This window comes from Emiliania huxleyi (genome assembly GCF_000372725.1).
Source record: "Emiliania huxleyi CCMP1516 unplaced genomic scaffold EMIHUscaffold_342, whole genome shotgun sequence".
Lineage (NCBI taxonomy): Eukaryota > Haptophyta > Isochrysidales > Noelaerhabdaceae > Emiliania > Emiliania huxleyi.
The window spans coordinates 21,503-46,247 of record NW_005199430.1 but is presented as its reverse complement, the minus strand read 5'-3'; the positions used below and the strand labels follow the sequence as shown (position 1 = coordinate 46,247).

Genomic DNA, 24,745 nt, shown 5'->3' with positions numbered 1-24,745 from the left:
GCCGGGGTGCGGCCCCCACTGCCGTCGGGGTGGGTCGACACGGAAGCGCGGCGTGGAGAGCTGGAAAGCCGTGGGCAGCCTGTGCGCGAATGGTGCACCGGCGTCCGTGAGATGTGGCTCAGAAGGTGCAAGGCGTGGGCGAGGCGCACATGGGTGCATCGTCGGCGCCTTGGCTCGCCGACGACGCTCGCGATGTCGCATGACATAGGTCTGCCTCTCGTGCCCGGCGAGGGCGGTGGGGCGGAGCCGGGTGGCGCCGGAGCTGACGGCACGCGATCGCCCGGCGCGTCGTCGTGGGGGGCGTCGACCCTCTCGATCATCGACCGACAGGATTTGGCCGAGGGCGGCGATCTGGTCGATTGTGGAAAGGAGGTGGAATACCGGATAAACTATCCGTCCGCGAGAAGGTCGTAGCGTACGTGAGTGATGTGAGAGAGTGCTGCATGTACGTTTAGAGGTGGCAGCACGCTTTTGAGCTTTGACGTTTGAGCGGCCGCACATTGCTCGGTACCCCCCCTGCCCTTCTAAGCCCGTCCCTGCTGCTAGGGGGGGGGGGGGTCTGACCCCCCAGCAGCAGAGCGCTGCTGCTGGGGGGGGCGTCCCGACCCCCCCAGGCCCAGCACGCAGCAGCAGAGCGCTGCTGCTGGGGGGGGGTCCCGACGGCTCCCGACGCCGACCCCCCCCAGCAGCAGAGCGCACTGGACCCAGCTCCCGCCTCCCGCCGCCCCCCCTCCCGCCCCCTCGGCTCGTGTTTGAGCGGTACGCTCGAGGCGGTTGTGTTCACCGCGCCTTCGAGCCCAATACACCTTCGTCACGTGTCGAGTGCTGGCGTTTTACTAAAGACTTGTGACCATGGTGAGTTCGTGCACCCTGTCGATGCAGCCTCCGTCCGTCGCTAGCCTCTGTGACGGCGTCGCCGCCACCCATTCCGACCGCCCTCGCGGCCTCCGACGCCCGACTTTAAAACTCTCTCAGGTGGGAGGTGCTAGCAATACGAGTAAAAAAAGGAATAAAAAGCATGTGCTCAATGAAGTGCTCAATCGTGAGACGCGCTTGCGCAGCCCTTACGCCGCCTTAACCCTTTTACGTCCACATTTCGAGTGAGTGAAAACCAACTCCTGAGCACGGCGCCGCAGGCGCCTGTTGATAGGTCCAGGTGATAGCCCTGGATGGGCAATACATTCGCCTACCTGGGCCTCAGATCGCCCGACCACGTCCCGGTGCTCTGCGTTCGGATTTGTGACGCCGCCGCACCGCGCCGCGGCCGGGGGCCCGCCGGAGGACGAGGATGGCCGTGACGGACCGGGACGAGCTCTGGGAGGTTCAGTGTCAGTGAGTATATTGTAGAGACCGACCATGTGCACAATATATTGACTGAGAGCTAAGCCAGGGGAGGCGATGCCGGGGCCGTACAGCAGCTTGATGGTGCTTCGCCGGCGTAGAAGCGGCCGCGGAGGGCTCCGGGTGCCTGAAAAAGACGGATTTACGTGGGTTGTGGGAGATTTACTGTCGACCCAAACGAGCCGTCGACATCACGGCCGAGTCGGCGGCTGACTTCCAGCAGCTCTCCATCTTCACCGAGCTGCAGGACGCACACAGTGCACCCTCCTCGATGACTATGGACTAGGTCCAGCCCTGGGTGGCGCAAGATCTGACGTTCTGTGACAATCGTCAGATCCGAGTTTTTCTCGTTGTTTTGTCGCTCGCTCCGCTCGCCACCTCACGCTCCGTAGTCCGGCCATGGCCAGTACCCCGCGTCTCAGTGAGACGCGTGGTACCATCCAACTCCGGTCGAAGGGCTCGAATGCGCTCAGCCTCAGGAGGGACAAAACCACGCGAATTCTGCACGCCTCGCTGCACCGCTGGCTTGACTGAATCAGGCAGCAGCAGGCTGCTGCTGTTGCCACAGCAGCAGTCTGCTGCGGCCCTAATACGCAAGTTAATGACTAGCAGCACTGCCGGGGGCATACGAGCCGCCACAGCCGGTGTGCGGCCGTGCACTGCCACCTGCCTGCGGCTACGCACAATGTGCGCTCGCATTGGATGAGCCCTGCTGATGGACCTGCGTCGCCTAGCTGCACGAGAGCAATGCCGCAGGCGGTGGCCGTGGCATACACTGCGAGCACACTCGGTGCAGCTGCGAGGTGCAGCAAGAGCACGTCGTTCCTGCCTCTGATGCCACTCTCGCGGCTTGTAGCGCGTCACTCGCGCATGCTCTCCAGGAGCTATGGCGGGCGCGTGTGTGGGGCTGTAGCCTGTGTTTGGCCGGTTCTGACCCGTTTACTATCAGTATCATGCCCGGGCCACAAAAAATCGCACACGGGTAGCGGCTCAGGGGCCCAGTAAGTCGCGGAATCGCCAAATGTCACAACCTGCGCCACCCAGGGCTGGACCTAGTCTATGGGTTCTCCCAGCAGGTCGCCGCGGCGCACGTGAACCACGACCCGCAGAGGCGCATCCGCTTTCCAGAGGGTCGGTGGTGGCATCCGAGCTCGCCGGCGAAGCTCTTTGCGGAGGGACGCGGAAAGAAGGTTGTCCAGCGGATCAAAGAGATGGTCGAGGTTGGAGGCGCGGTCCCTCACATTCAAGATGTGGAAGCTCGCCTCGGGGTTGGCTCTCAGAATGTCCCTGTGAGTTTGAAGGAACGCTGACGCGGAGAGGCGATGCGAGGCGTGTGGCAAACCCGAGGGCCTTTCTGATGGGCAACCCGATTCGCCGCAACAGGGAGATTTCCCCATGCCTTAGTGTGTACATCAGGGTTCGTCTTTCGGCTTCTGCCCTGCTCTCTGTCGTTCTAGACTCTTCGCCAGCTGTGCCGTTTGTCGCAGGATCATCTGGATCCTCTGCTCCGTCGTACTCATCCTCATCGAACTCGCCAACGTACCTTAACCCTGTCAGGTTGGCTAAGGACCAGGAGAGGATCATTCCCGTGGCAAAGGACCCTGTCCGGTCCCAGCTTGTGTGCGTCAGTGTGCCTCCCTGCTTTATCACGGCATGTGGCCCGCGCTCAGCGCCGAGGGCATCAGCTGCCGAAATTGAGCTTACTGATGCAGGTGACCACAGCGAGACCATGATGATCGCACAGGAGCGCGAGCAAGGAGATTTCGCCAAGATGATGGCGGCGCCGATAGGAGCGGTGCGAAGGCATTCAGATTACTCGACACGTAAAACCTCGACGGAAAGAGTTTTCTTCCCGGAACACTAAGTACAGCTAACCTGCCGGCCAGTGCCAGAGACGGAGAGCTGTGATGTGGGAGGGTGGGGACGCGGGCCTGGGGGCCTGGGGGCGGGCTGGGGGGCGGGGCGGACGGAGCTAGGGGTGGAGCGAGAAAGGAGGGCTGCCACCGCAGCACAGGTGGGCTAACTGACTTGTGCAGGGGCGGTGCCGAGCAAGGTGGCCGCTCCTACCCCGCGGCGAGCTCTTCTCTCTCTCTCCTGCTCGCTCGCAACTGCTGACGGTGCGCAAGCCGCGGAAGAACTCAGGAGAGATTGTGCGGCCAAAGGTATTGGCGCTGGGCTTCGTCCGCGAGTTTGGCAGCGCGAACGGAGCACGCAGAGCCCGGCTGAGAGCACCCGGGGTACCCGGGGTCGTGCCAAGCATCTGCTTCCATCGGCAGTGTCCCCACCGGGGCAAAGTCGGCGGTTCCCGGTACACACGTCGCCCCAACTGGGGTCGCGTAAACGCAGGCCCCTTGAAAGTTGGGGTCGGCCCTCGAGTTCTTGCAGGCCTGGGCAGTGGAAACGCCACCGCACTCGCAGTCGTCGCAATCGCCGCACCCACCCTGGCCCAAGGGGGCGAGCTTGGGCCAGGGTCGAGCGAGCGGGCAGAGTCGCGATGTCCCTGCGCACCTGGGTGTTCGCCGCCTATATGCTCTATCCTGTGCCAAGACGGACACGTTTTGACAATCAAAATCTACCTCAAAATTTGCGGCCGCCCCTCGAAATTTGCTGATCAAAATTTGCGGTGGCCCGGATCGAAACCTGTACTTTGGCCAATGCGCTGGTCTGTGAGAGGTTGAGTTCACACAAAAACACAACCCCGGACCGTGGCCACCCCTTTTCCGCAGGAGTGGCCCAGGAGGGTCCTGCGGGTAGGTAGTACAAGAGAGAGTGGTGAGGGTCGATGGAACGATGTGCTGGGTGGCCTCGGAGCTACATGTACATGTAGCCTCGGAGCTGGGTGCTGGGAGTGGGTCTCAAGGGAGCTGATATGTGATAATGTGTGCGGCGGCATGGTGAGGTGTGCGGACGCCTGCGGGCCTGCGCCCTGCGGAGATTTCCATGAAAAAACGCGCGACGGCGGACAGCAGGCTGGGGCTCACGCACAGCAGAGCGCCGCGGGCCGCTCCCACGAGCGGCAGCGGGGGGAGCCACACACCCCCCACACACCCTCTCCCGGGGCTCCCCCCATTAAGCATTTTGTCATCCATGCCCTCAAAACCCAACCCAGTGACGCGGATTCAATTTCGTATAGATAATCGACGAGAACGGCTCACGCCCCCGGGCCGGCCATCACTGCCACCCGACCAAAACTTAGCTGCCCCGCCCTGCTCCTCCTCCGCCGCGCCGTGTCACATCGCGCGTACAACCAAGCTATGTTGCGCGCTTCTCCCTTGTTCGGCTGCAGTTGCCAAATGGCCACCATCACTCTTTGGTGAGGGACGGCGCTTTATCAGCGCTGCGCTGGGACGAACGCTCGAGATGGAGCCCCGCGCCGCGCATACTCACACCCACTTGTCGGCCTCGACGCCAAAGACTAATAGAGCCGGGGCCCCGTTTCCGCACTGCGGCGCGGCGCACCGACGGTGCCTCCGGGGGCCCCCGCCTCCCCCCAGAGCAATGTCGAAAGAGAGAGCAGAGACGTAATATCACATATGCAGAAACAAATCCGACAGCCAACGGCAACGCACACATGGGTCATGGCGGTGTCGATGGCGGCGGCGGCGGCGCGGCGGCGGGGCGGCGGCGACGCTCGGCGCTCAGCCTAGTACCTCACCTCCCACTATCCCCGCCCCTTCGCCCGGCGCACATGCCTCCAGCCTGCCCGACCGCGCGGAGCGGTACATGGCGTCGATCGCCCTCACGACGGCGAGCCCCACCTCTGCGCCCGCGCCGACGTAGTGCTCCCTGCCAAGGCAGGCGTCGACAAAGGAGCAGAGGCTCTCCGGGCCGGTGCCCGCCTGAGGTCAGGTCGGGTCAGGTACACTTCTCCACACACACACACACAAGGTGGTGGGGCAAGGGGGGGGGGGGGGCTCGCGTCTCCACGTCTGGACGACAGGAGCCCCACGGCATTCAAAGTGCAAGGCCCGGTGCGCGCGCGCGCGCGCGTGTGAGTGTGTGTGTGTGTGTGTGTGTGTGTGTGTGTGTGGTGTATGTGTGTGTGGTGTATGTGTGTGTGTGTGTTTCCCGCCTAGCATGAACCCGAGGGACAACGTGGACGACGGCCAGTGCTAGTCCCCGTCGGGAGGACGACCCCGGCTAGTCGCCGACCACCCCCCGCAAAGAACGCTGCACAAAGACCGCATGGGCAAGGACTTGCTCCTGTGTACTCCTCCCCTGGTAGGAAGACGCGTCTGGTTTCTTTACGTATCGGCGCCCGCCTGGTCGTAGTTCTCAAAGGCGAAGCTTGCCGCCGAGGCGAGGGCCGCCTGTTCACAGCTGGAGGCGTGAAGAGACGCCGTCCACGCTCACAGCGCCTAAACCCGCCGAGCCGAGCCAGCCGCCTCGTCGTCCGCGTCGAGGCCGCCCGCCCTCCTCGAGAGCCTACGTGTACCATACCTCTAGGGTATCGAATCCAGTGTGGGTGTAGTCCTGTGGGTGGTGCGGTAGTAGCGAGCGAGGTGAAAGAATACGCCAACGTGAGGGCGGGAGTACGGCGGTGTGCAGTGTATTCAGAGCACCGCGTGAACACGAGGAGCTGCGATCCAACGTGTGTACGGCTGAGCACGGCTGAATACAGTTGAGTCCGTGTCCTCTCGAGCGCTAGTTGGAGTGCGAGAATGCGTCTTCCGCTTCTAGGGCACGAGATATGGGGAGATACGGGGAGATGTGGGGAGATCTTCCGCTTCTAGGGCCCGAGAGCTGCAGCCGGCCCGAGTCTGGCTGCTGGTCGTACCCCTCGTACACCGCCATCCCCTGGTACCACACCTCCAGAGTCTCGAATCCAATGTGGGTTCAGTGCTGAGGGTGGTGCGGTATAAGGACGGCCTGCGTACCATACCTCCAGAGTCTCGAATCCAATGTGGGTTCAGTCCGGAGGGTGGTGCGGTATCGGGCCGCGCCTCATCGCCGAAGAAGCGCGCCGACACGTACTTCCCCAGCTGGCCACCCGCCGCCTCGTGCGCGTTGCCCGGCACGGCGGCCGAACCTACATGAACGCACCAGCATCGGGGCGGGAATGCGGTTTGAGCAGAGGGACTCAGAGCACTGTGCGACTACGAGGGGTACGACCGCTCAGCGAGTGCAGCGGAATACAGCGGAGATATGGGGAGATATGGGGAGATATGGGGAGATAGACCGCTCAGCGAGTGCAGCGGAATACAGCGGAGATATGGGGAGATATGGGGAGATATGGGGAGATAGACCGCTCAGTGAGTGCAGCGGAATACGGCGGAGCACGGCCGAAGACAGCGGAGTCCGTGTCCTCTCGAGCGCTAGTTGGAGCACAAGCGCGCGTCTTCCGCTTCTGGGGCACGAGATATGGGGAGATATGCGGAGATGTGGGGAGATCTTCCGCGTCTAGGCCGCTGTGCGTCCAGCAGTCCGGACCCGGTGCTATAGCCGGTGACAGCGCGCCTCGTGTCGGCTCCCCGAGCCAATCGTGTGCAGCGTGTGTGTGTGCGTGTGTGGGCCCGTCCTTGGTGCTACGAGGTGTGTAGCACTGACTGGCTGCTTCTAGGCCGCGGAGCCCGAGAGGGCGATCGAGGCGCCGTTGCTGCAGGTGATGACGGCGGCGACGGAAAGGTCGGCGCCGCTCCTCTCGGAGAGGGTCGTGTGCGCAAAGGCGTGCCTACGGGACGTGCCTCGGACGTGTCACGGACGTGCCCCTCCTCTCGACAGAGAGGCTCGTCAGGCTTTGCGCGTAGGGCAGAGGCCGCCGACGTGAAAGACAAAGGCGAGCAGGTGAGAGAGCTGGCCCCACCCGAAGCCGTTGCCGCTCATTCTGCCCGTGCTGCGCGTCCACCCCTCGTTGCTCGGGTCGTCGAAGAGCCACAGCAGCGCGCTGTGCATGCAGCACTGGACGTGCTGCACCCGCCCGACCCGCCGCCGCTCCCGGACCAGCGCCGCCGCCGCCCGGCTCTGCGCGCGGTAGTTTGCCGTGTTGTTGATCAGGAAGGCGAGGCCCTGGTCGCGCTCGGCCGCCGCCGCCGCCGCCGCCAGGCCCAGCGCCTCCTCGGGGTCGGTCGTCATCGGCTTCTCCATGAGCACGTGCAGGCCCGCCCGCAGCCCGGCGATTCCGAGCTCAAAGTGAGAAGCGTGCGACGTGCAGACGAGCAAGCCATCCAGCCGGAGCGGAGACGCGAGCGCGTCGGCGAGCGAGCTGAAGACGGGGCAGCCGTAACGCTCTCCGAGCGCTGCGGTGCTCTCTAGCTCGTTGATCGCCGAGCGCGGGTGCGGGTTTGGCTCGACGATCGCCACGATCTCAGCCTCGGAGTGGCGCGAGAGGTGCGGCAGGTGCCAGCCCTGGCTCCACCAGCCGGCGCCGAGCACGGCGATCCTCGCCTTGCGCTGAGACATGATCAAAAACGCGCCTGACAGAAAAAAATGACATGGCGGAAGTATCGTCGCCCTCAACTGGGGCGAGGTCTGGCCCAGGCCCGAGGTGGTCCAGCGGCTCGCCTCGGTGCTGACGCGTCCGTCCCCGCGCTGACAGCTGACACGCTGTGTCACACGTTCATCACTCTCACACTGCTCTCAGACGACGAGAGCGAGGTGTGTAGCATCTACACTGGGGAGATCTTCCGGACAGGAACGGCGCAGCCACCAGAGACAGTACCAGCCGAACTGTCACGACACACGGCAGCAGGGGGGACGCGCTGTAACTTCGATTGGCCTGCAGCATCGAATGAGCCGAAACGAGGCACGAGGGCGACGCACTTCGTACGCTACGAGGAGGTACAATTAGGCAAGGCAGCTGCGCAGGTGATGGTCCTGTTTGCAGAGAGAGGAGTCAAGGAGGGCCAAGAAATCACATGGTCATATGGGGACTCATACAAGAGCCACCGCAAGGAGATGGGATACAAGGCGGGGACGAAGGCGGATCCGAACGCAATAACACCCCAGCAAGCCCGGACGGCATTTGCGAGATACTGCAAAAAGATAGACGTGACGAGGGAGGAGCTAGCGTGGAACTTTGGATGCATATCGGCAAGCCAAAGTAACGAGCAGGAGGCTGTCCTGGTGCGTGAGCTAATCCTGAGCAACAATAAGCGACTGTACCTCGGAGCACCGAGCGCAGCAGACAGGACGGCGGCGACGGCGGACATGGCAGAGACGAATGTGAGACAAAGGGCGGCGGGGATGGAGGGCGGGAGCGACGGGGATGGTGACGGTGACGGTGGCGAGGGAGAGGAAGGGGGTCCATTAACACCAGACAGCGAGAGGGGCAGGGAGGAAAGGGGGAGAGAGGAAGCCAACGGCGATGCCAGAAGCGGCAGGGGACACGATGAACAGGTAGACAACGGCCAAGACGATGGCGAGGACGAGGAGACACGGGACGATGGCAGGCGAGACGAGGAGGACGGAGGCGAGGGAAGAGGCAGCGCCACAGTCGACGGAGGCGACAACGATGGAGAGGGGGAGGGAACGACAACGCGCACAGAGGATGAGGATATAAACTGGGACGACGCAGCGGAGGGGATAGACGAGGGAATCGAGGGACCGGAGGGCTTTCGCGACAGCGACGATGACGACGAAGGCAGGGGAGGAGACGGAGGGGCGACACGCAGGAGGAGCGAAATCGCGAACGGCCCGAGCAGAGAGGGCGACGGCGGAGCACGAGGGGGCAACGGAGACGCTACCGATGACGCGAACCGAGGCACGGGCGACGGCGGGGACGGGGACGGGGAGGGCGACAGCGACGTCGAGGTTGACGCAACGGTATCGAGAGCGCCACCCAAAAGGACGCGGACAGCCATGGAGGTCACCGAATGGAGGGCGAACGGCACGATACGAAAAGGCAGGGCGAGGCGGATGGAGAAAGAAGTGCCGAGGAGGCCATGGTGGAGGGGAGGGACGGGAGGACAAAAGAAGGGCGAGGAGGACGAGCGGCCCGCACAGGCCGCGAGCAGACAGCGCCTGCTGGCCACTTCGAGACATTCGCCAAGAACGCTAGCTACATGGGAGGGCTTCGTGAAGGATGGATTGAAAAACATTCGAACAAAGAAGAGGCGACGGGAGGAACCGGCAGAGGATGCAGTGACGTGACACACACACACACACACACACACACACACACACACACACACACACACACACACACACACACACACACACACACACACACACACACCGCGCTCACCCACGCGCACCGGGCCTTGCACTTTGAATGCCGTGGGGCTCCTGTCGTTAGACGTGGAGACGCGAGGGTTGCCCCCCTTGCCCCACCACCTCGTGTGTGTGGAGAAGTTTACCTTACCTTACCTTACCTCTCACCCCCCGACTGCGCGAGACTCAGCTGTGTGTGCTCGAGTGTGTGTGTGGTGTGCGTGTGGTCTGTGGAGAACGGAGTTTACCTTTGTTGTACCTTACCCCTTACGTATCGCTCACCCCTCACTGCCTAAGCTCGATCCTCCACGTCCTCCACTCAAACTCCGCGAGGAGCACCGGCAGGACAACCTCTGCGTCGACGGCGTCGCCGCACAGGATCTCCCTATCCGCCTCATTGGACAGGTCGAAGCAGCCCGAGGTGGCGAGCAGGTAGACGGGCGTGTTGCATTCCACGAGCCACAAGCCTGCCAGCAGCTCCGCCTCCGCCGAGGGCATGCCGGACGGCCGATTCGCTGCGTGGAGCGCCGCGTCGAGTGCCGCGATCGGCACCGCCACGTCGAGGACGCAGTCGCGGTACTCGGTCGCAAGAATGACGCGTTTGGCAAAGGCTCGCAACGCTCGCTTGAGCGAGGCGAGGCAAGCGATGCACGCGCGCTCCTCCGCTTCGCCGAGCCGGCTGTGCTGGCGCACCGTCAGGCTGACCCCGCGCGCAACGCCCGCATGGACAAACACCCGCGCCTCGAGGTGCGTCTGCTGCAGGTCGTCGACCCAGCGACGCAGCATCACGTACCCCTCCGCTGGCCCGTCCGCTGCCGCTCCGGCCTCGATTCCGCGAAGCCGCGCCGCCGTTCGCTCGCTGCACCGCAGGTTCGCCTCGACCGCGTCGTAGCTGGAGCACGGCACGACCGTCTTGCTCGAAGCATGGTCCATGCGGACAAAGGCCTCCCCGCCCAGCCGCGCGATGGAGGACTCTATCGCGTCGCGCAGCGTCGCCAGCGGCTGGCCGGCGCGAAGCCGGAGGAGCGAGCTGGGCGGCGTCGGCACACCATCGCTCTCGACCAGCGAGTACCAACGGTCGGCGCTCCACGCCGCAGCAATGAGCGCGAGGAGCTGGTGCGGCGCCAGCGGCGGAGCAAGCACGATGTGGCTCACGGCGGAGCCTCGAAATGTGAGATCGCGGCCGGAGTCGTCCGCCTCCTCGAGCATCGCGGCGTCAGCGAGCCAGCTGGCCACATAGACGGAGCGGAGCACCTCCATGCCCGCGGGGTCGACCGGCTCGAGAGAGCCAGAGAAGGCAGAGTAGACCGGCCACGCGGTGCGTAGCTGCTCGTGGTTGATGCCAGCGGAGTTCATATGTCGACCAATCCTCACAGCTGGCTGAGGGCCAAAAGTAAAACGCGCCGCGCCGCTCTCGGCTCTCAGAGAGGCGTTATATCTCAGTAACCCCGCTCGCAGGTACTAGAGCAGCATTCGTCAAGCTCAAACCCCACTCTACACAACACAGAGCAGCGTTTGCCTAACAAGACTCCGCTCTGCAACCTTCAGAGCGGACTCTTGCTCAGAAAAACACCGACCGAGCACGTTCGAGCGGAGTCAAGTCAGTGCAACACCGCTCAACATAGCGGGAGCGGTCAATTTCCTCGGAGAGGCTGCTTTCGCCTCCCTCAGTCGCGCTCTCCTTCGCTCCTCCTCTTCAGAGCGGGACTTTGCTAAGTGAACACCGCTCTAGCTAGTAACGGCGGCTTCTGTGAGGACGACGGCTTCTATTAGAAGCCGTCGTCCGCGTTTTGCAGAAAGAAAGAAAGAAAGAAAACAGACAACCCGAGGGAGGGATGGGAGGACGCGTTTGCGTTTTGCCTAAGAAAAGAAAGAAAACAGATACCCCAAGGGACGTTTTGCCTAAAAGAAAAAGAAAGAAAACAGAGAACCCAAGGTAGGGATGGGAGGACGGTACGCCGCCACCACACAGGGATTTTAGGGGAGAAGTGTGGTGTTAGCCGTCGCCCACCCTCGGGCGTCTACCACTTCCTATCTCTCTCCGCAGTTTATCACCAATTCTTGCAGCGACCTTCATGCCACCGACGTTTTGACGCTGCGGATCATTTTTTTAATCTTTCGGGGCGTACACGATACGGCGCATAGCCGCCAGCGATACGCCGCCAGCGATACGCCGCCAGCGATACGCAGCCAGCGATACGCCGCCAGCGATACGCCACCAGCGATACGCCGCCAGCGATACGCCGCCAGCGATACGCCGCCAGCGCCGCCGACGATCGCCGCCCGGATACACATCCAAACCGCCGCTGGAAACCTCGCCTCATGTCAACAACCCCGCGTCTGCGTCAGACCATAGCGAGAGAGAGGCTCGCGTCGTGGCAGCGTCGAGAGGCCGTGGCAACGTCTGAGGACCGCTGGCTCAACGTGGACGGACTGCACGGCACGCCCTTCTACTGCCACGGCCGGCCTCGGCCTCTGCTCCGCGGTTGGCTGCACCTACTGCCGGCGCTGGCATCGCCGATCTGGAGCGGCTACCTGATCAGCCTCTGCCCCACTACTGAGACGGCGGCCGCCGCCGCGCTCGCTTGCTTTGGCGCCACTGCGATGCTTGGCGCGAGTGGTTGTTACCACCGTTTCCCGTGGAGGAGCGAGGCCGCCGAGACGTTTGCGGGGAATCTCGACCTGTGCGGGATCTACCTGCAGATCGCCTTTGCTGGTTCGCCGCTTTACGTCACGCTGCTGCCGCCGCCCGTCGCCTGGCTCGTCGTCCAGATCATGGCGGGCTGTGCGGCGGCGGGCTGCCTGCTCGTCTTCTCGCCAGTAGAGCTCGGCCTCCACGCCGCGCCGCCGCGTACTGCGCTGATCGAGGACGGGTTTCCCACCTGGAAGAGCCACGCCCCTTTAGGCCGCCACCTACGCACCGCCGTGTACTGCGCCATGGGCCTCGTTCAGCTCGTGCCCGTCACCACGTCGACTCTCTGGTGCGCCGCCTCCCGTTCTACCTCCCGTCCCCCGTCCCCGCCCGCCCCGCTCCCCTTCACCGCCCGGCCCGCCCCCTCCCTCCCGCGCAGGTACCGCAGCGTCTACTCGCAGTTCACGCCGCTCGAGCAGGGCCTGGGGGTGGTGGGCGCAACCTCGTACCTCGTCGGGTCGCAGTGCTACGCCACCGCCTCGCCGCGGCTCTGGCCGCCCGTCTTCAGCTTCCACGAGCTGTGGCACCTCTGCGTGCTCGTCGGAGTGGCGGCGCACTACGCGCTCTGCTGCAGCGTGCTGCTGCGGCACCCGGACGCGCTCTGATCAAGCGGGTTCTTCGGAGTGTGGAGTGTCACTGTCAGTGGAGTGGACCGCGCCTCCGAGGCTGCTGCGCACGGATGTGCCACGCCTCCTAGGCCTCTGCACTAAGGTCGTTGTGACGTGCGTACTGAGCTCCCTGTCTCTGTCTCTGTCTCTCACTATCTCTCAGAGTTTTGTCTTTTGTGAGTCTCTCTCTCCTCTCTCTCTCACTCGCACTCGCTCGCGAAGGTGGACTGAATCTGGTCGCGCTGGCGCCGCAGGTGGCGGAAGAGTGCGGCGCCACGGCCTGCCAGTCGGTCCAACGATGCACAAGGTGAACGCCAAAGTTACACAAACTTGGAACGTGGAATGGACTTTCGGGCAGTCACGTCGACCACCGAGATCGCGCAGGGCGAGAAGCTGCTCCAGACCGGCGCGCGCGGCTTCGTACGCGACGCCCCCACTCCTGGCCGTCCCTCCCTCCACGAGAGCTGGTGGTGCTGCGCCTCTGCGGCGGTGCTGCTCCTCCAAGCGTGCGGCGCCTGCTGGCTGCTGCTGGGGCAGCGGGCGCCGCGCTCCGGTGCGGCCTCGGGGCAGCGATCCAGCATGGCGGTCCGCCCCCGGCTAAGCAAGAGTCGCGGCTTGGTGGCCTTTCTGCTGCTGATCTCCGGCCTCCCCGTGGCTCGGGCTGGCTCGGGCGAGGCTGGCTCGGGCGCAGCTAGGTCTGGCGAGGCTGGCTTTGGTGAGCAGGGATCCGGACTTTGGGGCGTGCCGCCGTCGTTGCCACCTCTGTCTCCGCCCTCGTACCCGCTCGCATCCTACACCATCACCACGACGCCGGGATCGTACCCTAGCGAGGTGAGCTGGGACCTCTGGTGCGGCGGCGAAGTCGTCCTTCCGTCGGCGCCCTACACCGGTTCAGACGAGTGTGGGCTCTGCCCAGACTTCCAGACCGAGTACCGCGTCTCCCTCTAGACCCTCCGGGCCCTTGATTTTACACCTCATTTCGCAGCATTTTCGAGGGTAAAACCATCCGTTGGAGCTACATGAGCCTTGAGACTGGTCAGGTTCTCCAAGATATTGGTTGGACTTTCAGCCACGATTTCACAACTTTGGGGGCAAAATCGGCTCTCTGGCGGCTATTCCTAGCCCACGAACGGCTGGGGGGTGCCCACCACATGCTAGGGGGGGGGGGGGGGGGGCGTGAGCAGAAGCGCGCCCCCCTCCCTGGAAGCGATGTCCGCCTGCTCTAGGCACATACCCGTGCGTGTATACGAACTCTCCTCCTCCGTGTGCAGTCAGTAGTAGTACTCTCTCTCTCTCCGTGTACGCACTCACTCACTCACTCTCTCACCGACCGTACTCCGTGTACGTACTTTTAGCTTAATGGGAGAAAGAAAAGGACAGGGTTGTGTGTTCTCTAGGCCCGCAAAGGCCCTATACGCGCGGCGGCGACCGTGGGAGCTCGGAAGCGAGCTTTGCACGGCGATCGAGGATGGCGCGGTTCAACCCCCTTCATTCACCGAAGCGATGGAGATGTTCCGCGTGGTAGGTGTGTAGACGCCACCGACGAGCGCGTTGGAGTATTCACTCCGGACAAAGACGGCGGCACGCACATGAGCTGCGGCCGTGCCGCCGTCATAGTGGCGAGGCGCGGGACCGTCTGTGGCGAAGTGGGTCGCGTCCCCCGATTTCCGTCAACCCAGCATCCACACCCTTTACACGTAGTAGCCACAGCTAGAGTGCGCGATACAGTGGCTGGGGGGTGAGGGGCGCCCGCGCCAAGGGGGAGAGAATGGAGGGGGGAGAGTACGAAGGCGTGCCCGTTTTTCTTCTAGCAAGTTTTTTTTACCGTCTAGCCCGCGTACCTACACGCTACAGCCTTGGGTGCCTCCTCGCCGTGCCGGGAGAGATCGCACGACTCTGTATAGTTGCACGGGAGAGATCGCAGGAGAGATCGCGGGGGCTCTCTAGAGCCTGTCTCTCGCGGCGCCACGTAACAGGGGCATGCATGTGAGCTATGGCCTAGGCAGCCGCAGCAGGTCTGCCTGGGCCGCGGCCAGAGGCGCGGGCGGTGGAACGCCGGTGTTGGCGGGCGGTCGATTGCGTCTTGCCGCCCTCGCGCTGCCTCGCGCGGCATCAACTCGAGTTGATCGAGGTCGGCGACAAGCTAGAGAGTGTCGCCGTTGTCGGGCTCAGCGGGTTCTTCCCGTCGTCGTCGTCCAAAAAGCCGATCCGGCACGGGGTGTGCTGCGGTCGACTTGGGAGGCAAAACTCTCGCCGACCTCGCCGCCCTCCGTCGACGCGTCGCGCTCTCCCTCCTCGGCGAGGGCGAGGGCGGGGTCGAACACCGTCGCCTATTCTCAGCAGAGGCGTGAGGAGCCCCTGCTCGCTTTCACGGCCAGAGTAGAGGCACCGACGCGTCCATCGGCAGTCACACCTGCATCGCTCTGCGCGCAAGGCCCGAGGCTCACTCGCGACGCCTGTGCACCGCCGGAGGTGTGAAGAGGCGCTGTTCACACCTTCACAGCGCGCGGCTCGCCCGCGCCGCCGTCTTGGGTGCCCCTCGACAGCTCCTCGACGTGCCCCTCCAGCATCCGCACCAGCGCCGGCCGGAACAGCTCGCGCTCGCCGCCGCGCGACGCCCCCGACCCTCCGCCTAGTGTTAGTAGTGGCGGTCACTCGAGAGGTAGCAGAGTGGTAGTAGTAGCAGCAGTAGCAGCAGCAGCAAGTCTCCTGTCGGGCGTGGTGTGGAGAGGAACACCGATCTCTGGATGAAGGCTGCCCTATACTCCTACCCGCTCCGCCTCAGCGTCGCTCTGCCGTGGTGCCCGACCCCCGCAGACTCGTCCGCCGCCTTGGCGCGTGGCGACCACGAGGGAGGGAAGAAGCGCTTCTTGACCTCGGCGCTGCCTGTCACCTGCTCGCAGATCTCGGGCAATCACGGGCCATCGTCCACCTCGGGGAACGCCTCGGGTAGTCTCGCCGCTGTCCGCCACCTGCTCGTAGATCGCCAGGATGTGCGGGAGGTGGCGGTTCTTCAGGATGAGCGAGTAGAGGCCGAGCGCGGACGTGACGAGCTCCTCCTTGTTGGACTCGATGCTGAAGTGCCCCTCGAAAACAAAGACCTACTCACAGCCCCTGCCCCCTCGCCTCGACCGCCGTCTCTTCCCCCACGACAGTCGGTGGAGGTGCTGGCTCAGAGGCCAACGACCGACATCTCCTCGACGGGGAAGTCCCGCACGTCGGCGGTGCAGCCGCTCACCATCTTGCAGTCCACGCCGCCCGAGGCACACACCTTGGCGAGCATCTCCAAGCGGCAGAAGCCGCGCGACTTGTACGTCTCGAGCGTCATGAGCGAGCCGTCCCACGTGTTTGGCGTGTCGGGGGCGACCGTGAGGAAGACGTCGCAGTTGGCCGCGTACACAGGGAGAGATGCGATCGCGCGCAGCTGCAACGGCACGTGCTTCTGCGGCACGCACGCGTAGTCGACCCACACGGCGTAGCCCTCCAGCCCACGCCCCTCCTGGCTGGCAATGTCGCGGATCGCCTGCACGGAAGGTTCCGAGAAGGTTCGAGGAAGTCTTCGAAGTGGGCCGGATGCCACAGCGAGAAGGGGTCAGTGCCTGGTTAACGACGACCAGCTAAGTTTAAGGCCCATATTCAGCCACTCATCACTGATGAGATAGGGGCCCCTAGTTCATGATGGAAAGCTAGGTATAGGCCACTAGGCCGATACTCAACCACTCTCCGTCCATGAGAAGGGGCCCGTGTGCCTAGTGTTCATGATTGAGAGATTACTCACGCAGAGGCCCACATTTGATCATTCATGAGAAGGGGCCCGTGGGTGCCTATTTCGCTCAATCACGCGTGTCGCTGACGACTGCCAGGTCGGTGCAGATGGAGGCGGCGTGGGGAAGAAAGGTGCACAGGGCTGCGGCAGGTCGAAGGCTGCTCGGATGAGCGCGGCGTCGGAGGAGGAGCAGCGGCGCGTGTCGAGCCTGATGAGGGACTGATGAGGGTTTGATGAGGGACTTAGCGGCGTCTGCCGAGATGGCTACGCAAGGCAGCTACGGAGGTGGTACTTGTAGTTAATCAGCAGCGCGAGTCGAGCCACCCTGCCTCTGGGGCCGTTAATCAGCAGTGATTCTATATATCGAGCTGTGTGGTCGGAGCATCTCTCGTGAGTCGACGGGGTGCGAGAATGCTTGCAGCAGGTCTGTGCAGAGCCTCGGAATAGAGCCGAACGCTCTCCTCTCTCTCGTGTCGAGCGCCATAGACCCGTGTGTTGATCCACAGGGCGCACTGCTAATGACTTCTCCTACTCCTCCGGAGACCATTCCACCACCACCACCTCCTCCTCGCATCTAAGGTGCGTCAAGCCAGAGGCGCGACGACTCTGGCGGAGGCGGCGGCAGCTGCGCCAGAGCGGCGGCGAGCGAAGGGGCGGCAGCGGCGGCAGCGGAGGAGGTGGTTGTGGTGGAGGAGGAGGGGCTTGCCAACCCGGTGCGCACCGTCGGCCTCGCCACCTTGCGCTGGCCGAAGGTGGGCAGGGGGCTCCTATTCACAGCTTCCCCTTCTCACAGCTCCTATTCACAGCTGGACACCGAAGGTGGGCAGGGGGCGCGGTTTCATCGTCCCCCGTCCGGGCCTGCCCCGCCCCCTTCCGGTGACGTGGCCTCGCCCCCGCCCCCTCCCGCCCTTCCGCACCCACCCCTCGGGCCGAATCTCGACCTCGAAGTAGACGCCCTCGCCGCCGCCTCCACTGCCTCCGCCTCCACTGCCTCCGCCTCCGCTGCCTCCGCCTCCACTGCCTGCTCCGCCTCCACTGCGGCCGCCTCCACTGCTGCCGCCTCCACTGCTGCCGCCTCCGCCTCCGCCGCCATGCGACGGTGCGCCAAAGCGGACGAGGGTGGCGCTGGCGTCGCCTCCTCCTCCTCTGTCGAGTCGCGAGTGGAGCCTGCCGCCGCCTCGCTCCTACACGCGTAGCAGCGGTAGCAGGCAACCTCAAGGAGAGAGCGGCCGGGCCCCTCTGTCTAGGCCCCCGTGTCCGAGACTAGCGACAGGAGAGCAGGAGACGGTTCGCAGCTTGCGCCCCACCCCGCCTCGCTCACCTGCGCCTCGAGGAGCGCGAGCAGCTCGGCGAGCGAGCGGCCGAGGGTGAGGTAAGGGTGCACTTCTCCATTCACACACACAGGGTGTGGCGGGGGGGGAAGGGGGGGGGCAGCCCTCGCGACTACACGGCTAGAAGGACAGGCGGCCCATGGCATCAAGCGTGCACGGCCCAGTGCAGTGCGCGCCGTGGAAGACGGCAAAGAACTCGAGTTGGTATGCCATCGCACAGCCCCTCGTGACTGTGTGTGTGGAGCTCTCTCTTCAGGCGGGGCTCCTCTCCATCGGCCTCTTCGACGGCTTGGCGGCGGAGAGTGAGGGGGAGCGGCAGAGGCATATCAGCTCCCTCGCGTGCATGCTCTTCTTTGATGAGGACGAGACCCTGTGTCGCCCTTGACGTCGAGCCGCCGGAACAGTGCGTGCGTGCGCCGGTGGTCAAAGCGGACAGTCCAGTGTGATCGGAAGGCGCGCAACTCTGGTCTCGGTACGACTCAACGGGGTCCAAGTCTCGACCACCGGCGCTGTCTCGAACGCGGGCGGCGAGGCTTTGGAAGTAGATGCCAAGCTCGCTGCGGGAAAATTTACCGCGAACGTGCCTCTCATACGGGGTGGCGTCAGCTTCCGCCACGGCGTCGGATGACACAAGCAATTCTGACGAAAACTCGAGGTCAAAAACGAAAGTGAAGTGCTACGGCGGGGACCTGGCGACGTGCTCCGTTGATACCTACAAAGACTGGGCGGCAACTGTGGCCAGTCAGGCTGACGTTGTGGACTACAAGATCACCCCTATCTACAAACTGAGGGATCCCGGCGACGTAAAGCGTGCGCTGCTTAAAGCAGCCTTCCACATTCTTCAGGCGAAGCTTCTGGGCGGAATGCAAGCGCAATGGATCAATGAAGATCGGGTGGGGTCTGCAAGCACGGTTGATCTGCAGACCGTGGTCATCAAGAGCGTGAGCAGCAACAGGTTCTGCCAGCTCAACCGCAAAGAAAAAAATGGACAAATTCGCGTGGGGAAGAAAATTATTGCGGACTACACCATAACATGCGACGGGAGCGCAAAGTACACCGGAAAGTACCTCCAGGATCGTTTCAACAACCAGGACACGAGCGACTCGTTCCTCCCGTTTGTCTTCTCCCTCGTGCCGAGCGAGAGAAGGGGGGAATTCACCTTGCAGGCGTGGGCGCTGAACGACCGCAGCACGTACGCTGACGGAACTACGCTCCCCAACCAGGAATTTGCCATACCCCACAAGTGCGGGATGGCGGACTCGTCGAGCGAAATCGTCTGCTCGCCCTCCGCGGACTCGTCGGGCAACCTTGTCGTCGAGGACATAACTGTCAAAATTCCTCGCCCGATCACAGAAGCCACGGTGTTTCAAATCGAAAGCAAGGGAGCGGGGTTGTACAAGCTCACTGCAGTCCAGGACTCTGCCTTCGGCGTCAGGAACCCGGGCCACCTGTGCGGAACAAACAGCGCCGACTCGAGCATTGGATGCCCAGCTTTCGTAAACGTGTCCACCAAGGAGGAGGCGGCCGGCTTCAACGCGCAATTTGTTGTCGAGCTGCTAGGGCCCGGCCGAAAATTCGGTCGTGACCAAAACACGAAACTTTACTTGGGCGATGTCATCAGCTGCTGCTGCTGCTGCTGCTCCGCTGCTGCTGATTGTGGCTACGATTTCTCCGATCACCCCGCCCGCCCGCTCCGCCCCGCCCGCCCGCCTCTCCCCGCTTGCCCGCCCGCCCGCCCGCCCGCCCGCCCGACCGACCGCCCGACCGACCGACCGACCACACCCATTCCCATCACCATCTCACATACCTTCATATAGGCGCTCGAGACCTCCTCTCGCTGCCTACTCGCTGCCTCGAGGGAGGAGGGGAAGACGTCGGGTTGAGCTGGACTCGCCTGCACGGAGGCCCCTCCCCGAAAGGCAAGTCTTAGCCACATGAAATCCGAGACCCCTCCCCACCACCCCAATCCCCCCACCCCCTTGCTCCCCTCCCCCCCTCGGGAGGGCCGAACTGAGGCGCCCGAGGGGACCCCGCAATTCCCTTCCCCCCTCGGAGGGGGCCGGACGAGGCGTACCCCGAGGGCCCCACTCTTTCCTTCGCATAGCGGCCACTCTTCGGATCGCTGGTCGTGTCGAGCGACCCGGGGGATGCCCCGCGCGCCTGACCCAGGCGCGAGAAACGAATCTGCGAGGCGTGGCCGCTTATGCGGCCCGATGGGGAGGAACGGGGCGAGCCCCCTCCAACCCACCCGCGCTAGGTCCTGGGTGACGTAGGGGAAACCCGGCGAGCCTCGGGAACTAGCCGGGGCAGTCGGAGAAGGGGCAACTCCGTGCACTGACGGTCGGCCGCCAGAAAACACGCCTGCGTGGATCGCGTCACACCAATCCTCGATCTGCGAGGCGTGGCCGCTCATGCGGCCCGATGGGGAGGAGCGGGGCGAGCCCCCTCCAACCCACCCGCGCTAGGTCTCGGGGGACGCAGGGGTCACTCCCGCGCGACCTCGGGAACTAGCCGGGGCAGTCGGAGAAGGGGCAACTCCGTGCACTGACGGTCGGCCGTCAGAAAACACGCCTCCGTGGCTCGGGTTACACCAATCCTCGCTACCCAACGCGGCCAAAGGATATCCACCTCGAGAACCTCGAGAACCTACCCAACGCGGCCAAAGGATATCCTCCTCGAGAACCTCGAGATGGGCCACGAAAAAAGAAAGAAGCGTAAAAGAGGGATGGAGGACGGCACGCCGCCACCACGCAGGAATTTCCTGCGTTTTTGAAATTCTTTCGACGACGCCTTCTGTGACGGTGCGACACGTTTGTGTGGGTCGAGGCGGATGCAGCAGCCGTGGAATGCGCCGGCCCAGACTGCCCGTCTGCAGTCCGCAACGAGGGCGCCGGCGACTCCGGCGACGGCGCCGGCGACTCCGGCGACGGCGCCGGCGACTCCGGCGACGGCGCTGGCGACTCCGGCGACGGCGCTGGCGACTCTGTCGGCGAATCGTCCGGCGGCCTCTCTCTCGGCCGCCTGTGGAGCTCTCTCTGCCGCCTGTGGGACTTTACCGTGTACATTGGCGCGGTCGGGACCGGCACCAGCGAGGTCGATAGCGTGGTCGGGACCGGCTGCCTCTCGGTGCTCGCGTGGCTTGCGGTGGTATACGGCTCCGAGAAGAGCCTGGAGCTCGGCGTGCCGCACCCGGCGCTCGCGGAGCGCATCATCGGCGGCCCCGAGACGGGCTTGGCTCGAGACGGCCTGCTCCTCCCGCTCTTCGCCTGCCGCGTCGTCCTCGTCTGGTGCGTTGCCATCCCGCGAGCAGTCGGTCGGAACTCGCGAGGAATGAGCAATGATCCGCCAGGTGCGACGCCTTCCTCCTCGGCTCTCTGCTGCTGGTGGCCGTCGACGTGGCGACCGTCGGGATAGCGATCCTCCTCTCGTGCGGGCCGTCCCTTGCCCTCTACCGCCACGCCAGGTACTGCCACACACACGCGCGCGCGCACACACGCACGCACGCACGCACGCACGCACGCACACAACCCCACACCGCTCACTGACGCGCACCGGGCCTTGCACCGTTACTGCCGTGCCCAGGTACCGCCACCTCGCCATGGGGCACGTCCAGTACCGCCACTTCGTCATCGGGCATGACCGGCTCCTCTTCCCTCGCGCTGATGCTCGGCGCGAGCTCGCGCGTCGGCCTCGACGCCGCCGCCCGCCTCGCCGCCTCCTTCCGGGCGGCGTCCCGCGGCGGCATCTGGGCGGCAGGCAGCTTCCTTGTGCCGCGCTGCGCCGTCGCCATGCTCGGCCTCCGCATCTGCGAGGGGCTCGCGAGCCGCCTCCGGCGCGGCGGCAGGCTGCTCGCGCCGCAGCTGCTGCTGCAGGGCGCCGCCGCCTACGCCGCTCACCGCTGGTCGAACGGCTTGCCCCTCTGGTCTGACTGGCCTCGCTGGTCTGACTGGCCTCTGTGGCGCTCCGACGCCGGCGGCCCGCTCGCCGACGCCACTGCTCCGCCGGCGCTGGATGGCCCCGAGGCGGAGGCGCGCGCGGGCTTGGACGGGATGGTGATGCAGCTCGCGCTCTTCCTGCACGTCTCGACCACCTCCAGCGAGGAGCGGGCAAGCGAGCTCTTCTCTCCGGGCGCGTCGGCCGTCCTCGCGGGCAGCTCGGTCTGCCGCTTCGTCGCCTGCCTGCTCTCGACCAGACACGTCCCACCCGACTTGCTCGTGACACGCCCCCAGGTCTGCCGTATCGTCGTCTGCCTGATCTCGACCAGCCGGGCGGGCGCGGCCGAGGCACGCGACTTTGCGCTCGTCAGCATGGTCTTCTCGCTCATCGCGCTCACCGCGGCGGCTCGACTTGCAAAGGATGCGGTGGCGGCGAAGGTGTGGGACCGGCCGGTCAGCGCAGCCCTTTCGGCGGTACCGTTCGCGCTCGGGCTGCTGCCGATCGCGCCGAGGCTCACCAGCGGCGGCGTGCTGGCGGTGGCGTCGCACGTGCCCTCCCTCCTCTGCCTCGCGGCGGCGGCGCTGCTCTGCCTTGACTTTGGCGCTTGCCTCTGCACGGGCAAGATCGAGGGCCTGGCATCGGCCTCTGACTCGGGCGTCATCCGCGACCGCGAACGGCGGCGCATCAAGACACGTCTGACGGCTCACAAAGAGAGCTGTGTGCAGGCGTGATCCACGACATCCACGACACCGCGCGCGCGCTCGAGGATACGGCGCTGCGCCGCCGCAGCCGGCGGAACGAGCTCTACTTCGGCGTGTGCTTGCCACCGCAAGGGGGGCATGTACGCCCGGCTCTCTTGTTTACGACGCAAGTCGCTGGTAGGCGTTTGCTGCCACCACAGCAGGGACATCTCGCTCGTTCTGCTCTTTGTGGCGGGCGCGTGGATGGCGCCGTACCCGTCCGCTTGCCTCGTCGCGCTCAAGCTCAGCCTCCTCGTCGTCTACTGGTGCGGCACCGAGGAGAAGCACGCAAAGTACTTGCTCCTCGGGTGGGCGGTCGCCACCGTCTTCCACCTCCTCCCCCTCCTCGACTGGCTCGGCGTCTCCAACCCGACGGAGTGGGCGGCGGCCGCGCTGCTCCCGCCCACGTTCGCCGTGACGTACAGCGCCGTCCTCAACATGCGTCTTGCGGCGCTGACCGCCTTTTGGGCCCGCGAGCTGCGCGCGGGTGCGAGCCGTGTCCGGAGCTCACCGGCGCCATGGACAGCAGCGGCGACGTGTACTGGTGGGTGCGGCCCGCCTTCTTTCGCACGCCGCCCCCGGCGGTGCTCACGCAGTTCCGCGCCGAGTGGGCCGGCTGCGCGGCCAAGGTGGGCGTGGCCGTGGTGTGCTTGGGCCTCGCGATGCGCGCGAGCCCACTGCTGCTGCAGACCGCGCTGCTGACGGCGTGGAACCAGACAAACGTCGACCTCTTCCTCGCCACGCTGACGGGCCTCGCGTGGGGCGGCCGTCTGGATGCCGGCCTCCGAGCTCCTCGTGACCATCCCAAGCGACCTGGCCGCTGGGCAGCGGATGCACATCTTTGTCGCTGGTGTGGACGCGACGCTCACCGTCCTCGTCCCGCCCGACTTGCCGCCGGCGCGCAGGATCCGCGTCGCAATGCCGCAGGACTTGCACGCCGCCGCAATGGAGGGTCGCAATGCCGCCTTCGCCGCCGCCGCCACTACGATCCGCTCCGCCGCCTCCCCCGCTGTCGCCTCCAATGCCGCCGCCGCCACCGCTGCCGCCGCCGCCGCCGCCGCCCTCTCCTCCTCACCAGCCGCCCTCTCCTCCTCACCAGCCACCGCGGCAGAGTGGGTGGACACGCAGAGTGACGCCGCCTCCCGCTCGCCTCGCGCCTCGCCTCGGCCGCCCCCTGCGGTGGCTGCGTTGGACGCAAGGATTGCTGCGGCGAGAGAGGCCGTGGACGCACGCCACGCCTGTGACGTCAGCGTCCCCTCCTCTGGCTCAGCCGTCTGAGCCGGCCTCTTCATCCTCGTCAACGAGGAGAAGGCGGCGGCGGCGAGTCGACTCGGCCGTCTTTGCCTCTGGGTCGTCGACTCGGCTGAGCGGCGGGGGGCCGTCTGAGGCCGCAACGCCGCGGGCAAGCGGTGTTCGTCGCACCCGACCAACCGAGTGACATGACTCACAACATGACATGAACATGAACATGAGAGAGGGAGGGGAGGGTGAGCATGTCTCTCGAAGAGTCGGAGTACTGCCTCTACTGTACGTTAGAATTTCTATTCGTTTGTATGTTACGAGGTGAAGAACACGGTCAGGCTCGGGGACTGGACACCGGCGCGGTATGGGCTAGCCATGGGTGGCGGGCGACAGCAGGAAGGTGGATGTGCCCCTAAAGGGTGTGGATGCTGGGTTGAACAATATCGGAGGACGCGGCCCACTTCGCCACAGACGGTCCCGCGCCTCGCCGCTATGACGGGGACACACCCCGCACCGTCCGCTGTGTCCCCGTCTTTGTCCGGAGTGAAAAGTCCAACGCGCTCGTCGGTGGCGGCTTCCCTCAACCTGCGCCGCGCTCGGCGAACCTCGACAGCGCTTTCGGTGGCATGCAGCTCTTTGCGACAGAAGCCTGGAGAGCAGCTCCTCTGCTGTTCACACGCTCTGCACAGCTGACACAGCCTACTGTGCGGCTGCCACGTACAGCTGTGACAGCGATGGGCTCGCCCTCACTGGCCCTCAGTCACTTGTGCTGCGGCTTGTGTGAGCGACACTGCTCGGCGACTGCCGGCACACTGTGAGACCATGGGTGTGAGGTAAAACCACGCTACCAGCGCTTGGTCACATCAGCCCTGAGGTCATATCCTTCTCCTCTGTTGATGGTAACACTTGTCTACTCGCTGGATGGAGCCGAGCAGGAGGGC

The 24,745-nt window shown here is 64.8% G+C and overlaps 7 protein-coding genes across 7 annotated transcripts in view; 4 read left to right on the top strand and 3 right to left on the bottom strand.

Annotated features, from left to right (window-relative positions):
• The window catches only part of EMIHUDRAFT_241766 (hypothetical protein), a gene marked incomplete at both ends in the record, with an annotated part of 11,370 nt that extends 10,956 nt beyond the window's left edge, over nucleotides 1-414 (top strand). The window contains one exon of the mRNA XM_005773197.1: nucleotides 209-414. Within this exon, the coding sequence (XP_005773254.1) occupies nucleotides 209-414 (206 nt within the window). The remainder of the gene's footprint in view (nucleotides 1-208) is intronic.
• Nucleotides 415-4,724: 4,310 nt separating this feature from the next.
• Nucleotides 4,725-7,740, bottom strand: EMIHUDRAFT_458498 (hypothetical protein; the record flags this gene model as incomplete). The annotated part of the gene is made up of 7 exons (XM_005773196.1): nucleotides 4,725-4,756; nucleotides 4,997-5,180; nucleotides 5,706-5,766; nucleotides 6,119-6,150; nucleotides 6,219-6,338; nucleotides 7,105-7,347; nucleotides 7,432-7,740. 7 exons carry the CDS (start codon nucleotides 7,738-7,740, stop codon nucleotides 4,725-4,727), a joined length of 981 nt encoding a protein of 326 aa, XP_005773253.1.
• A 2,003-nt stretch (nucleotides 7,741-9,743) lies between these two features.
• Nucleotides 9,744-10,845, bottom strand: EMIHUDRAFT_369003 (hypothetical protein; the record flags this gene model as incomplete). Its single annotated transcript, XM_005773195.1, has 1 exon — nucleotides 9,744-10,845. The coding sequence occupies one exon, from the start codon at nucleotides 10,843-10,845 to the stop codon at nucleotides 9,775-9,777; it is 1,071 nt and encodes a 356-aa protein (XP_005773252.1). The 3' UTR covers nucleotides 9,744-9,774.
• A 1,356-nt stretch (nucleotides 10,846-12,201) lies between these two features.
• EMIHUDRAFT_444618 (hypothetical protein) lies at nucleotides 12,202-12,956 on the top strand. The gene is made up of 3 exons (XM_005773194.1): nucleotides 12,202-12,319; nucleotides 12,395-12,470; nucleotides 12,561-12,956. The coding sequence occupies exons 1-3, from the start codon at nucleotides 12,265-12,267 to the stop codon at nucleotides 12,784-12,786; spliced, it is 357 nt and encodes a 118-aa protein (XP_005773251.1). The 5' UTR covers nucleotides 12,202-12,264; the 3' UTR covers nucleotides 12,787-12,956.
• Nucleotides 12,957-13,131: 175 nt separating this feature from the next.
• Nucleotides 13,132-13,737, top strand: EMIHUDRAFT_241762 (hypothetical protein; the record flags this gene model as incomplete). Its single annotated transcript, XM_005773193.1, has 1 exon — nucleotides 13,132-13,737. The coding sequence occupies one exon, from the start codon at nucleotides 13,132-13,134 to the stop codon at nucleotides 13,735-13,737; it is 606 nt and encodes a 201-aa protein (XP_005773250.1).
• Nucleotides 13,738-14,593: 856 nt separating this feature from the next.
• Nucleotides 14,594-15,586, bottom strand: EMIHUDRAFT_444616 (hypothetical protein; the record flags this gene model as incomplete). The annotated part of the gene is made up of 4 exons (XM_005773192.1): nucleotides 14,594-15,119; nucleotides 15,203-15,245; nucleotides 15,314-15,421; nucleotides 15,570-15,586. Coding segments are annotated over 4 exons (386 nt in total), but the record flags the coding sequence as incomplete, so codon positions are not given.
• Nucleotides 15,587-23,351: 7,765 nt separating this feature from the next.
• EMIHUDRAFT_368999 (hypothetical protein) lies at nucleotides 23,352-24,078 on the top strand (the record flags this gene model as incomplete). Its single annotated transcript, XM_005773191.1, has 2 exons — nucleotides 23,352-24,001; nucleotides 24,031-24,078. A coding segment is annotated over one exon (283 nt), but the record flags the coding sequence as incomplete, so codon positions are not given.
• Nucleotides 24,079-24,745: the final 667 nt, after the last annotated feature.